The sequence below is a fragment of the Saimiri boliviensis genome, chromosome X (assembly GCF_048565385.1).
Source record: "Saimiri boliviensis isolate mSaiBol1 chromosome X, mSaiBol1.pri, whole genome shotgun sequence".
Taxonomy (NCBI): domain Eukaryota; kingdom Metazoa; phylum Chordata; class Mammalia; order Primates; family Cebidae; genus Saimiri; species Saimiri boliviensis.
The window spans coordinates 66,162,230-66,177,948 of record NC_133470.1 but is presented as its reverse complement, the minus strand read 5'-3'; the positions used below and the strand labels follow the sequence as shown (position 1 = coordinate 66,177,948).

The following is a 15,719-nucleotide window of genomic DNA, read 5'->3' as shown; positions in this document are numbered from 1 at the left end:
AGGCAAATCAGGCTGGATGTGGTGGCTCACACCTGTAATCCCAGCACTTTGGGAGGTCGAGGCAGGTGGATCATTTGAGGCCAGGAGTTTGTGACCAGCCTGGCCAACATGGTGAAACCCCATGTCTACTGAAAATACAAAAATTAGTCAGGGGTGGTGATGTCTTCCTGTAATCCCAGCTACTTTGGAGGCTGAGACACGAGAATCACTTGAAACTGGGAGGCAGAGGTTGCAGTGAGCCCAGATTGTGCCACTGCACTTCACACTTCAGCCTGGGTGACAGAGCGAGACTCTGTCTCAAAAAAAAAAAAAAAAAAAAAAAAAGAAAAAGAAAAACAAAAGCAAATTATGCATTTTTAGAATCATGTTACTTTCTAAAGTGAAAAAAGTTCTGTTTCTATGTGTTTATGTGTGCAGTTATCATTTATTTCTTAAATGTTAATGTAAGCAAGTCAGTCAATTCCCAGTTAGATTTCATTAATTAGAAATTTAGTACACACTTACTGAGTGCCTACCATATGGTAAAGAATTGTGCGTCTCTGCTCTCTTGTAGCTAATAGCCTAGAAAGGGAATCAAATGTCAAAGTGTCTTAAAATGGTAAGTGCCAGAATATAGGTAATGGGAAATGTAACTGGTCAAATGCTTCTGAATGATGAGCCACTCCATGATTTCCCAGCTTTTTCTAGACGTAACCCTATAAAGATGAGAAATCATAAATTAGCATTAACTCTACATTGAGATTCTTGTTTTCTTTGTTATCCCCTCCTGCCTTCTTAACATTCGTGACAAGAATTAAACATTGTGGGTGGGGTTGGGTGTGGTGGCTCACATCTCAGCACTTTGGGAAGCCGAGGTAGACAGATCATGAGGTTAAGAGTTTGAGACCAGCCTGGCCAACATGGTGAAACCCCATCTCTACTAAGAATACAAAAATTAGGCTGGGCATGGTGGCTCACGCCTGTAATCCCAGGACTTTGGGAGGCCGAGGTGGGTGGATGACCTGATGTCAGAAGTTCGAGACCAGCCTGACCAACATGGTGAAACCCCATCTCTTCTAAAAATACAAGAATTAGCCAAGCATGGTCTCAGGCGCATGTAATCCCAGCTACTCAGGAAGCTGAGGCAAGATAATCACTTGAACCTGGGAGTTGGAGGTTGCAGTGACCTGAGACCATGCCATTGCACTCCAGCCTGGGCAACAAGAGTGAAACTCCATGTCAAAAAAAAAAAAAAAAAGAATACAAAAATTAGCCGGGCGTGGTGGTGCGTGCCTGTAATCCCAGCTACTCAGGAGGCTGAGGCAAGAGAATTGCTTGAACCTGGGAGGCAGAGGTTACAGTGAGCTGAGATTGCACCATTGCACTCCAGCCTGGGCAACAGAGCAAGACTCCGTCTCGGGGGTGGGGGGGACGGGGGACGGGAGGCGCCACACATTGAGGGAAATAATAAATATGATCGCATTTAATTTCAAACTGAAATCCTATCAACTAACCATGCTTCTCTTCCACTGCCTCATGATGATTAGCTATTAAAAAAGAACAAACAAACTGTAGCTCTTTTTTGTGTGTAGATGTAAATTTTCATTTCTGGCTGGGCACGGTGGCTCACACCTGTAATCCTAGCACTTTAGGAGGCCAAGACTGGCGGATCACCTGAGGTTGGCAGTTCAAGACCAGCCTGATCAACATGGAGAAACCCCATCTCTACTAAAAACACAAAATTTAACACAAAAAAACCTTTAATTTCTATAGGACAAATGCCAAGGAATGTGATCGGTGAGTTGTATGGTAAGTGTATGTTTAATTGCCTGATTTATTTTTTTGAGGCAGACTCTCACTTTGTTGCTTAGGCTGGAGTGCAGTGGCACGATCTCATCTCACTGCAGCCACCTCCTGGGTTCAGGCAATTCTGCCTCAGCCTCCCAAGTACCTGGGATTACAGGCATACACCACCATGCCCAGCTATTTTATTTTATTTTTTTTGAGATAGAGTTTTGCTCTTGCTGCCCAGGCTGGAGTGCAATGGCACGATCTTGGCTCACTGCAACCTCCACCTCCGGAGTTCTAGCGATTCTTCTGCCTCAGCCTCCCGGGTAGCTGGGATTACAGGCATGCGCTACCACGCCCGGCTAATTTTGTATTTTTTAGTAGAGATGGAGTTTCTCCATGTTGGTCAGGCTGGTCTCACACTCGTGACCTCAGAGAATCCGCCCTCTCCAACCTCCCAAAGTGCTAGGATTACAGGCATGAACCACCATGCCCGGCTGTTTTTTTGTGACAGAGTTTTGCTCTTGTCTCCCAGGCTTGAGTGCAGTGTCATTATCTTGGCTCACTGCAACCTCCGCCTCCCGGGTTCAAGCGATTCCCGTGCCTCAGCCTTCTGAGTACCTGGGATTACAGGCGCGTGCCTCCATGCCCAGCTAATTTTTGTATTTTTTTTTAGTAGAGATGTGATTTTAACATGCTAGCCAGGCTGGTCTCCATCTCCTGACTTCAAGTGATCCACCCATCTTGGCCTCCCAAAGTGCTGAGATTACAGGTGTGAGCCACCATGCATAGCCAGTTGCTTGATTTTTTAAGAGACTGCCAAACTGTTTTTCAAAGTGGCTGCACCATAGTACATTCCCACCAGTGATGTATGAGTGATCCATTTTCTCCACATCATCACTAGCATTTGGTTTTGTCAGTATATTTTATTTTAGTAACAAATGTGTAGTGCTGTCTCTTGCTCTTAATTTGCATTTTCATAATGGCTAATGATGTTGAACATCTTTTCATGTGTTTATTTGCCATCTGTTGTTCCTCTTTGAGTAAATATCTCATGTCTTTTACTCATATTCTAATTGAATTGTTTGGTTTTTTTACTTTTGAGTTTTGATAATTAGAAAAAAATATATTCTAGCTATTCCCACTCTGTAGCTTGTTTTTTCATCCTCTTAATGAGATCTTTAATTAAGATTATTTTTTTTTTGAGATGGAGTCTTGTTCTGTCTCCCAGGCTGGAGTACAATGGCATGATCTCGGCTCACTGCCGCCTCCACTTCCTGGATTCAAGTGATTCTGCCACCTCAGCCTCCCTAGGAGCTGGGATTATAAGCACCCACCACCATGCCCGGATAATTTTTGTATTTTTAGTAGAGACAGGGTTTCACCATGTTGGCCAGGCTGGTCTCAAACTCCTGACCTCAAGTGATCCGCCTGGCTCAGCTTTCCAAAGTGCTAGGATTACAGGCATGAGCCACTGCACCCAGCCCACAGAGTAAGATTTTTTAATTATTATTTTTTTGAGACAGTCTCGTTTTGTCCCCCAGGCTAGAGTGCAGTGCTGTTATCTTGGCTTACTGCAACCTCCTCCTCCCAGGCGCAAGTGATTTTCATGCCTCAGCCTCCCTATCTGGGATTATAGGCATGTGCCACCACACCCAGCTCATTTTTGTATTTTTAGTAAAGACAGCGTTTCACCATGTTGGCCAGGCCGATCTCAAACTCCACTCCGGGGCTCAAGTGATCCACCCACCTCAGCCTCCTAAAGTGCTGGGATTACAGGCATGAGCCACTGCAACTGGCTAAATTTTAATGAAGTCTATTATATCAATTTTTCTCTTTTGATGGATTCTGCTTTTATCAGGTCTAAGAACCCTTTGCCTAGCCCTAGCTCCTGAATATTTTCTCCTATTTGTTTTCCTAAAAGTTTTATAGTTTTACAGTTAAGCATATGATCTATTTTGAGTAATTTTTTATATAAGGTGTGAAGTTCATATTTTTGGCTATGGATGACCAATAACTTTTGCACTATTTGTTGAAAAGACTATTCTTCCTACACTGAGTTGTTTTTGCACCTTTGTGCAAAATCATTTGGCTACACTTGTATGGGTCTATTTCTGGGTTATCTGTTCTGTAAGTCTGTGATCCTGTCTGTTCGTCTGTACCACACTGTCTTGATTGTTGTGGCTACACAGTCAACCTTAAAATTGAATAGAGTGATTGCCCCCACTTAATTCTTTGTTTTCAAGATTTTAAGTGTATTTTCTTTTTGAGAGAAATGAAATTGTATAATAAAACTGGCCATTGGTTTAAGTCAACATTCTTTCAAATTTTTGGCAAGTGAAAGATTTTGTTATTTTTATCTTATGTTATTTATTAGTAAATAATAAATGATTCTGGCTGGGTGCAGTGGCTCATGTTTGTAATGCCAACACTTTAGGAGGCCAAGGTGGGAGGATCATGTGAGCCCAGGTATTCGAGACTAGCCTGGGTGACATAGTGAAACCCCTGTCTCTACAAAAATTAAATATATAAGGGCCAGGTGTGGTGGCTTAAGCCTGTAATCCCAGCAGTGTCAGAGGCCAAGGCGGGCAGATGGCTTGAGCTCAGGAATTCCAGACCAGCCTGGGCAATATGGAGAAGCCCCATCTCTACAAAAAATATAAAAATCAGCCGAGCATGGTGGCACATGCCTGTATTTCCAGCTACTTGGGAGGCTGAGGTGGGAGGATCACTTGAGACCACTAGGTCAAGGCTGCAGTGAGCCCTGATTTTGCCACTGCACTCCAGCCTGGATGACAGAGCAAGACAGTGTCATTGTTCGTTCGTTCATTCATTCATTCATTCATAATCAATCACATCAAAAGTGTAATGTCTGATTAAATATAATGAAATAGTGTATCTTAATAATTATCCAGTCCAACTACCAATTTTGGTTTTAGGGCTCATATTTTCTGTATACCTCTGCTTGTTAGTATTGATTTTAAGTAAGTTGCCTAATTAAAAGAACTTTAAATGGCAAGTTGAATATATTAACAGCACACTCATTTTGTCTTTTTTAGATGGTGTTATCTGAAAAGGTTAGTCAGCTGATGGAATGGACTAACAAAAGACCTGTGATAAGAATGAATGGAGACAAGTTCCGTCGCCTTGTGAAAGCCCCACCAAGAAATTACTCTGTTATTGTCATGTTTACTGCTCTCCAACTTCATAGACAGTGTGTCGTTTGCAAGTATGAACTTTCAACTACACTTTAAATAACTCATAAAACGTTAATAATTTCTCAATCCCAGAAGAGCCAAATTAGTTCAGTGGGTACTTAAATAATATGTATACCTTACTTAGCATGTCTGTGGTAGCAATACTACTGCTCTTTTATAGTCAGTTCGTGGTTATCCATATTAGTGGGGGAAGCATGAATAAAATATTGTGGTAGCCATTATAAAATTAATTGAAAAATCAAACAGTCATCTTATAAATTAATATCAACTTGGCCAGGCACAGTGGCTCATGCCTGTAATCCCAGCACTTTGGTAGGTCAAGGCAGGTGGATCATTTAAGGTCAGGAGTCTGAGACCAGCCTGGCCAACATGGTGAGACCCAGTCTCTACTAAAAAAAAAAAAAAATAGAAAAATTAGCTAGGCATGGGGTGCACACCTGCAGTACCAGATATTTGGGAGGCTGAGGCAGGATAATCGCTTGAACCTAGGAGGCAGAGGTTGCAGTGAGCTGAGATAGCGCCACTATACTCCAGCCTGGGCAACAGAGTGAGACTCTGTCTCAAAAAAAAAAAAAAAAATTAATATCAACTTATATAAATATATGCCAGTAGCACTGATGTAGTATTTTATTATTTATAAGTGCTTTCAACTTCATACTCTTGTATTGTCAAAATCCCAGAAGATAGGAAAAGCAAATATTCTACCATTTTTAGAAGAAACAGGCTCCAGAATTTTAACTGGTCTACCCAATGCTTGAGATGTTTACTAGTGCAATGATGGTGGCTTCATCCAAGTTAGGAATACAAGAAAACTGGTAATTTAAAGAAAAAAAAAAAAAAAACAAAGATACAGTTGGGTGTGGTAGCTCATATCTGTAATCCAGCACTTTGGGAGGCTGAGGCAGAAGGATCTCTTGGGCCCAGGCATTGGAGACCAGCCTGGGCAACATAGTGAGACTTTGTATCTATAAAAATAAACAAAATTAGCTGGGTATGGTGGTGTGCGTAGTCCCAGCTACTCCAGAGGCTGAGGTGGGAGGATCACTAGACCATGGGAGGTTGAAGCTATAGAGAGCTATAATCATCCTACTGCACTGCAGCCTGGGTGACAGAGCAAGATCCTGTCTCAAAAACAAACAAACAAACAAAAAACAAAGATGCATGTGATCTCATGTGAAATCTAAAAAAGTTGAACTCCTAGAAGCAGAGTAGAATGGTGGTTTTGAGAGGCTTGGGAGAGAACATGGGGGGAAGTGTATAAAGTTTTAGTTAGATGAGAGGAATAAGTTCTGGTGATCTATGACACAGCATAGTGGCCATAGTTAATGTATTGTAGATTTTGAAATTGCTAATAACATTTTAAATGCTCTCACCACCAAAAAATAATAAATACATAAGATGATGGTTACATTAATTATTTTTTTTTATCCCAAAGATCCATAATTGAGGAATGTTTCTAATTTCCCAGTTGTTTTGTAGTGATTGTAAACCTTGGAGGTAGAGACTAATCTTGCTGATGTTTTCATCAAACAGTGATTTATTGATTTTATTTTGTTATTTCCGAATTATCTTAGGAGCAAAGATTGCTATTTTTATTTTAAATAAAAACACCATGAACAATTCAAAATGGTGGCTACTAAAAAATAAAATAGCATTCAGGAAAATTTGTGCTCAAAAATTAAAAAATAAATAAATAAAATAGCTTTTGCCTTTTTGTGTCCTTTTACTTAGATTTTTAGATCAGTGTATCTGATCAGGTAATTAACTTTAAATGAAATGACTGAGGGGAGGGGGCAGAAAAAAAAAGAAAAAAAAAGGAAAGAAAAAATGACCAAACTACTGTATGAGAAATTAGTAAAAACTAGGATGTACTCCAGATTCTGACAGCCTGAGACATGCAAAGGAAGAGACAGCTTGTTTCAGAATGGTGTGTTCTGCTACCCCAAGCCTTGATAACTTTTCTTTTTATTTATTTATTTTTAAAAATTTTTTTGAGAGGGAGTCTCACTCTCGTCGTGTAGGTTGGAGTGCAGTAGTGTGATCAGGGCTCACTGCAACCTCCACCTTTTTGTATTTTTAGTAGAGACGGGGTTTCTCCTTGTTGGCCAGGCTAGTCTTGAACTCCTGACCTGAGGTGATCCACCTGCCTCAGCCTCCCAAAGTGCTAGGATTACAGGCGTGAGCCACCGCACCCAGACTTGATAACTTTAACGATTTTCTCTCTGGAGCTAGGGTATAGTCAAGGTATTTGGTTCTATAGTGCTTATTTTGTGGAGTATATGCTGAATATAAATTAAAAATAAATAGAAGGCCAGGCGCAGTGGCTCACGCCTGTAATCCCAGCACTTTGGGAGGCTGAGGCAGGTGGATCACGAGGTCAAGAGATCAAGACCATCCTGGTCAACATGGTGAAACCCCGTCTCTACTAAAAATACAAAAAAATTAGCTAAGCATGGTGGCATGTGCCTGTAATCCCAGCTACTCAGGAGGCTGAGGCAGGAGAATTGCCTGAGCCCAGGAGGCGGAGGTTGCGGTGAGCCGAGATTGCGCCTTTGCACTCCAGCCTGGGTAACAAGAGCAAAACTCCTTCTCAAAATAAATAAATAAATAAATAAATAGAAGAAGAAAAAGGAATCATAAGTAATTATGAATAAACTTGAAATCTAGAGTTACTTCTAATTCAGTTAGTTCACTCAGTAGCAATCAAGAGTATACAAAAATAGTGGGGAACAAACACAAACTCCTTCATAATTGTTTATTAAATGCAAATTAATGGAATTCTTACCCAAGTTATTACTGACATCTTTCTTTTCTTTTTTTTTTTTTGAGGCGGAGTCTCGCTCTTTCACCCAGGCTGGAGTGAAGTGGTGCAATCTTGGCTCACTGCAACCTCCACCCCCTGGGTTCAAGTGATTCTCCTGCCTTAGCCTCCCAAGTAGCTGGAATTACAGGCACCCGCCACCAAGCCTGGCTAATTTTTGTTTTTGTTTTGTTTTGAGACAGAGTCTCACTTTGTCACCCATGCTGGAGTGCGGTAGTATGAGACCGGCTCACTGCAACCTCTGCTTCCCAGGTTCAAGCAATTCCATGCCTCAGCCTCCTGAGTAGCTGAGATTACAGGCGTGAGCCTCCATGCCCGGCTAACTTTTGTATTTTTAGTAGAGACGGGGTTTTACCATCTTGGCCAGGCTAGTCTTGAACTCCTGACCTCGTGATCCACCTGCTTTGGCCTCCCAAAGTGCTGGGATTACAGGCATGAGCCACTGTGCCCAGCCTAATTTTTGTATTTTTAGTAGAGACAGGGTTTCACCATGTTGGCCAGGCTAGTCTCAAACTCCTGATCTCATGTGATCTGCCCGCCTCGGCCTCCCAAAGTGCTGGGATTATAGGCATGAGCCACTGGGCCCAGCCAGTATCTTATTTTCTGTAAGACCAAATTTAGTATTAACCCAAATTTTTCTACACTCATTCAACAAATAAAAATTAAGCAACAGCAATGTGAATAATACTATATTTGTGGTGCTCTTGGGATGAGAATTGTAAAATACGTGTCCTATCCTTATCTGGTTAAGGAAATGGGTTAAACCTATGAAAATTTAGATGGCAATATGAGGCAATTTGTGATTACCAGATCAACTGTACATGTAATAAATCCTATAAAATTTCCGTAAAGAAAGTTAATAGGAGTGATTAGGATTGGCCTAATGGAGGAAATAAGACTTGTGCTAGGGCTAGACAAATGGGTCAAGTGTTGATACACAGTCAGGATATTCTGGTTACAAGCATGATGTACACAATGGTAGAAGGATAGGAGTAAATAAAATACTGGGAATAAAGGGTTCTGTTTGAGATTGATTAGTAATAAGGTTAGATAAAAATTAGGTGTATTATTTGGAGCTATGTGATAAAGAAGCTTCAATAAGTAGTGAAAGAGATTAGAGACTATTCCGAAGGTAATAAGAATGCAGCAGTGATTTTTGAGAATTGTTTCAGGAAAGTAGTAATTTAGGAAGATGGATGTATATTAGAGTATAAGAAGGATTGGAGGAGGAGGGCCGGGCGTGATGGCTCACGCCTATAATCCCAGCACTTTGGGAGGCCAAGGCAGGCTGATCACCTGAGGTCAGGCGTTCGAGACCAGCCTGGCCAACATGGTGAAACCCTGCCTCTACTAAAAATACAAAAATTAGCCGGGAGTGGTGGTGGCCGCCTGTAATCCCAGCTACTTGGGAGGCTGAGGCAGGAGAACTGCTTGAACCCAGGAGATGGAGGTTGCAGTGAGCTGAGATGGCAGCACTGCACTCCAGCCTGGGCGACAGAGCACGACTCCATCTCAAAAAAAAGGACTGGAGGAGGAGAAAACAGAGTCAATACTTTTTAATATCCTACTGTTAGATAACAAATATCTGACCTTAAATGATAGCAATAAAAATAGGACGGTATGGAATGAAAAGTTGATCACAAATGAGAATTGACAGATCTTGAAAACTGAAAGCATATGGGAGATATGGAAAAATTCAAAGATGACTTGAGGTTTCAATTAATTTGTTTTTTTTTTGTTTTTTTGTTTTTTTGTTTTTTTTTTTGAGATGGAGTTTTTGCTCTTGTTACCCAGGCTGGAGTGCAATGGCGCAATCTTGGCTCACCGCAACCTCCGCCTCCTGGGTTCAGGCAATTCTCCTGCCTCAGCCTCCCGAGTAGCTGGGATTACAGGCACGTGCCACCATGCCCAGCTAATTTTTTTGGATTTTTTTTAGTAGAGACGGGGTTTCACTATGTTGACCAGGATGGTCTCGATCTCTTGACCTTGTGATCCACCCACCTCGGCCTCCCAAAGTGCTGGGATTACAGGCTTGAGCCACCGCGCCCGGCCCTGCTGTTGTTTTTGAGATGGAGTCTTGCTCTGTTGCCCAGGCTGGAGTACAGTGGCTCGATCTCGACTCACTGCAACTTCTGCCTACTGGGTTCAATAATTCTCCTGCCTCAACCTCCTGAGTAGCTGGGATTATAGGTGTGCACCACCATACCTGGCTAATTTTTGTATTTTTAATAGAGACGGGGTTTTGCCATGTTGACCAGGCTGGTCTTGAACTCCTGACCTCAGGTGATCTACCTACCTCTGCATTCCAAAGTGCTGGGATTAGCACTTTGAAATTAATTGAGGCATGAGCTGGCTTCAATTAATTTCAATGCCTAGAGTCTTCTTATCTTTCATCCTAATAACTTAATTATGTTATTTACCACATAGCATTTGTACTTCAGATTTTTAAAAATGGATTAATATTGTATTTCTACTTTCTTTAGTAAATATACTGCTGCCATGTCTTTGAAATCTTAGAAGAAATGTAGGGTATTGAAAGTTATTGTAGAGACAATTAGCTGTGTATTTCCAATGATTGTTGAAAGAGTTTTGGGATAAGAAACAGGCACAAAGTATGAAATGGAGTCAGGTAATTACTACTTCTGGTGAAATCCCTAACTTAGGATAAGGCTTCTCTTATGCCAAAACAAGGTTTGTCTTAACCCTGACAGCACAGTCTGACCTGTCAGTGTTTTTTATTATCTCTCCCATTGGAAAAACTTCTATTGCTTGCTTGGACATGTTTTACTGGTGATAAATGAGATTGCTTTCAAAAAGTGTTTTATATGTTATCTTCACAAATCTCATTGCATCCAGGCAAGCCGATGAAGAATTCCAGATCCTGGCAAACTCCTGGCGATACTCCAGTGCATTCACCAACAGGATATTTTTTGCCATGGTGGATTTTGATGAAGGCTCTGATGTATTTCAGATGGTAAGATCTTTGGTTTATTCTGCTCTGTAAAAATAGGTAAAATACAGTCAAAGTAGAATACATATTTTTCATTGGCTACAAGACATTAAATAGGATTGCTCTTATGTAAGATCTAGAGTAGCAAACTAAAAGCTAAACTCAAGGTAACCATAAAATTTAGTTATCAATGCTAACTTACTAGAATGTGAAAATTGGATAGTAATCAAATAACGTATTTTTGTTGTTGTTGTTGTTTTTGAGACGGAGTTTCGCTCTTGTTACCCAGGCTGGAGTGCAATGGCGCGATCTCGGCTCACCGCAACCTCCGCCTCCTGGGTTCAGGCAATTCTCCTGCCTCAGCCTCCTGAGTAGCTGGGATTACAAGCACGCGCCACCATGCCCAGCTAATTTTTTTTTTGTATATTTAGTAGAGACGGGGTTTCACCATGTTGACCAGGATGGTCTCGATCTCTTGACCTCGTGATCCACCCGCCTCGACCTCCCAAAGTGCTGGGATTACAAGCTTGAGCCACCGCGCCTGGCAACGTATTTTTATTATAGTAAAATACATAAAACAAACTGTCATTTTAACCTTTTTTTTTCTTTTTTTTTTTTAATTTTTTTTCTTTTAAATTATTAAGATGGGGTTTCACCGTGATGGCCAGGCTGGTCTTGAACTCCTGACCTCAGGTGATCCACCCACCGTGGCCTCCCAAAGTGCTAGGATTACAGGCATGAGCCACCAAGCCCAGCCATTTTAACCATTTTAAGTATATAATTTATTAAGGAAATTTTGAAATCACAGCATGAGTCCCAGCATTATGTGATATTGAAGTCCTTAGTACAGCCAGGTTCCTATCTTTATTCCCTTACCTCTTCTTAAAATTTTTTATTTTTATATCAATAATTTTAGGGCAACAGGTGGTTTTTGGTTACATGGATAAGTTCTTTAGTGGTGATTTCTGAGATTTTAGTGCACCCATCACCCAAGCAGCATAAACTATACCCAAATATGTAGTCTTTAATCCTTCACTCCCCTCTGACCCTTCCCCACCAAAGTCCATTATATCAATCTTATGCCTTTGCATCCTCATAGTTTAGCTCCTACTCATATATGAAAACATAACAATATTTCATTTTCCATTCCTAAATTACTTCATTTACAATAATGGCCCCCCGCTCCATCCAAATTGCTGCAAAATACATTATTTCATTCCTTTTTATGACAGTAGTATTTCATGGTTTATGTATACCACATTTTCTTTATCCACTCATTGGTTGATCAATAATTAGGTTGGTTCCATATCTTTGCTATTGTGAATCGTGCTGCTGTAAATATGTGTGCGTGTGTCTCTTTTTCATATAATGACTTCTTTTCCTTTGAGTAGATACCCAGTAGTGGGATTGCTGGGTCTAATAGTAGTTCTACTTTGAGTTCTTTAAGGAATTTCCATACTGTTTTCCATAGTGGTTGTACTAGTTTACATTTCACCAGCAGTGTTAAAAGTGTTCCCTTTTCACTACATCCACGCCAACATCTATTGTTTTTTTACTTTAATTGTGGCCATTCCTGCAGGCATAAAGTGTATCTCATTGTGGTTTTGATTCGCATTTCCCTGGTAATTAGTGATGTTGACCATTTATCTTCTTTTGAGAAATGTCTATTCTTGTCCTTTACCCACTTTTTGATGGGATTGTTTTTCTCTTGCTGATTTGAGTTCTTTGTAGATTCTAGATATTAGTCCTTTGTCAGAAGCACAGTTTGCAAATTTTTGTTTGTTTGTTTGTTTTAAGACACAGTCTCACTTTGTCACTCAGGCTGGAGTGCAAATGGCTCAATCTCAGCTCACTGCAACCTCTGCTTCCTGAGTTCAAGCGATTCTCCTGCCTCAGCCTCCCCAGTAGCTGAGACTACAGGCGCGTGCCACCACTCCTGGCTAATCTTTTTTTTTTTTTCAGTAGAGGTGGGGTTTCACTGTGTTGGCCAGGATGGTCTCGATCTCCTGACCTTGTGATTCACCCACCTCGGCCTCCCAAAGTGCTGGGATTATAGGCATGAGCCACCGCGCCCAGCTAAATATTTTTTTCTACTCTGTGGGTTGTTGGCTTACTCTGCAGATTATTCCTTTTGCTGTGCAGAAGCTTTTTAGTTTAGGTCCCATTTTTAAAATTTTTATTTGTGTTGCATTTGCTCTTGGGGTCTTAGCCATGAATTCTTTGCGTAAGCCAATGTTTAGAAGAGTTTTTCAGCTGGGTACGGTGGCTCACGCCTATAATCCCAGCACTTTGGGAGGCCGAGGCAGTTGGATCACTTGAAGTCAGGAGTTCAAGACCATCCTGGCCCCATCTCTACTAAGATACAAAAGTTAGCCAGGTGTGGTGGTGGGTTCCTGTAATCCCAGCTATTCAGGAGGCTCAGGCATGAGAATCACTTGAATCCAGGAGGTGAAGGTTGCAGTGAGCCAGGGTCGCATCACTGCACTCCAGCCTAGGTGATAGAGCAAGACTCAGTCTCAAAAAAAAAAAAAAAAAAAAAAAAAAAAAAAAAAAGATTTTTATAATGTTGTCTTCTAGAATTTTTATGATTTCAGGTATTAGAGTTAAGTCTCTGGTCCATCTTGAGTTGATATTTTTGTTCCCTTACCTCTAGTCTTAGCAGAAAAGTAGATCTTTTCTTGTTTGGAACTGAGCCTTTTTCCTGTGCCCTGGATCCCATACTCACCTGCCCTGTCAATCATGACCTCTCACAACTTTTTGTTTGTCTTTGAGATAGAGTCTCACTCTGTTGCCCAGGCTGGAGTGCAGTGGCACAATCTCGGCTCACTGCAACCTCTGCCTCCCAGGTTCAAGCAATTTTCTTGCCTCAGCCTCCCAAGTAGCTGGGATTACAGGTGCCTGCCACCACACCTGGCTAATTTTTTAAATTTAAATTTAATTTAATTTAATTTTTTTCAGACAGAGTCTCGCTCTGTTACCTAGGCTGGAGAGCAGTGGCTTGATCTCAACTCACTGCAACCTCTCCCTCCTGGGTTCAAGTGATTCTCCTTCCTCAGCCTCCTGAATAGCTGGAATTACAGGTACCCGTCCCACGCCCAGCTAATTTTTGTATTTTGAGTAGAGATGGGGTTTTGCCATGTTGGCCAGGCTGGTCTCGAATTCCTGACCTCAGGTGATCCACCTGCCTCAGCCTCCCAAAGTGCTGGGATTACAAGCATGAGCCACTGCACCCAGCCTGTTTTTAACTTCAGTCTCTCTACTAGTTCTTCCCCCTTGCATATAAATACTTAAGGACATAGATTCAATTTTGTCTTTGTTTATAAATGCATCTAACTCATGTATTTGAACTTATTTTACTCAGTTGTATAAAACAAAAGGAAAAAGCTAGATATAATGCCTTGATATACATCTTCATATGAATGACTTCCCAATCTAAAAATTTATTATGTCCCAAATTAAACTCTTGTCTCTTCCACTTTTACCCAAACCTCATCTTGTGTTCTGCATCATTAGTGACACTTCTTTGTCATCTTCATCTTCTTGTGCAACATGTGTCATAGCCATACCCCCTTTATATTCCAAGGCCCACATTAATCTCTCATTCAAGCTAATGTAGTAAGTAGCCTTTTAACTGGTCTACTTACCTTCCATTTAGCGCTGTCTCCATATTGCCTACTATAACATTTCCCAGAGTTTTTTCTACGTGGTATTAATAAGAATTCTTGGAAAAATATAAATTTGGAAAATCCTAGTTTAGACAAAATTAAGCTTTCTTTTTACTTCAGGGTTCAAGAACTAGGAAGAGGCTAAGTTCTTACCCTACTTGCAAGGTAACATGTTAGCCTGCTACAGTTTCAGGGATGCTGGCAGAAAATATGACACTCCTGAGTCAGAGTCCACCAAAGGACTTTTTGCTGTTTATTTTTGAGATTAGGTCTTGCTATGTTTCCCAAGCTAGTCTTGAACTCCTGGGCTCATGTAATCCTCCCTCCTTAACCCCTTGAGTAGCTGGGATTACAGGCTTTTGCCACCATGCCTGGCTCAAGTTAAAGGACTTTACTACTCACAATAAGTAGCCATAGTGTCAGCATTTTCTTGCATAGGTTCCCCAAGCCCCACTTCTCATAGGGCAATCCAAAGAAGGTCAGTGGTCAGCTACTTAGAAGGCTGGGGTAGGAGGATTGCTTGGGATCAGGAGTTTGAGTCTGCAGTGAGCTGTGATCATGCCTCTGCACTCTAGCCTGAGCAGCAGAGCAAGACCCCAACTCTTTTTATTTTATTGTACTTTAAGTTCTGGGGTACATGTGCAGATTGTGGAAGATTATTACATAGGTATACACATGCCATGGTGGTTTGCTGCATCCATCCCCGTCACCTACATTAGGTATTTCTCCTAATGTTATCCCTCCTCAATCCCCCTACCCTCTGCTATCCCTCCCCTAGCCCCCCACGCCCCCAGCAGGCTCCAGTGTGTGATGTTCCCCTCCCTGTGTCCATGTGTTCTCATTGTTCAATACCCACTTATGAGTGAGAACATGCAGTTTTTGGTTTTCTGTTCTTGTGTCAGTTTGCTGAGAATGATGGTTTCCAGCTTCATCCATGTCCCTGCAAAGGACAGAAACTCATCCTTTTTATGGCTGCATAGTATTCCATGGTATTTATGTGCCACATTTTCTTTATCCAGTCTATCATCGATGGACATTTGGGTTGGTTCCAAATCTTTGCTATTGTAAACAGTGCCACAGCGAACCTAGGTGTGCATGTGTCTTTATAATAAAATGATTTATTATCCTTTAGGTATATACCCAGTAATGGGATTGCTGGGTCAAATAGTATTTCTATTTCTAGATCCTTAAAGAATCACCACAGTGTCTTCCACAGTGGTTGAACTAATTGACACTCCCACCAACTCTTTTTTTTTTTTTTTTTTTTTTTCAAGATATAGTTTCACCATATTGGTGAG

At 41.2% G+C, this 15,719-nt stretch overlaps 1 protein-coding gene across 3 annotated transcripts in view; it reads left to right on the top strand.

Annotated features, from left to right (window-relative positions):
* The window catches only part of MAGT1 (magnesium transporter 1), a 65,806-nt gene that overhangs the window by 14,424 nt on the left and 35,663 nt on the right, over positions 1–15,719 (top strand). For all 3 annotated transcript variants that reach the window (XM_010347353.2, XM_074391982.1, XM_074391983.1), the window contains 2 exons: positions 4,827–4,996; positions 10,663–10,780. In XM_010347353.2, coding sequence (XP_010345655.1) covers positions 4,827–4,996; positions 10,663–10,780 — 288 coding nt within the window. The remainder of the gene's footprint in view (positions 1–4,826; positions 4,997–10,662; positions 10,781–15,719) is intronic.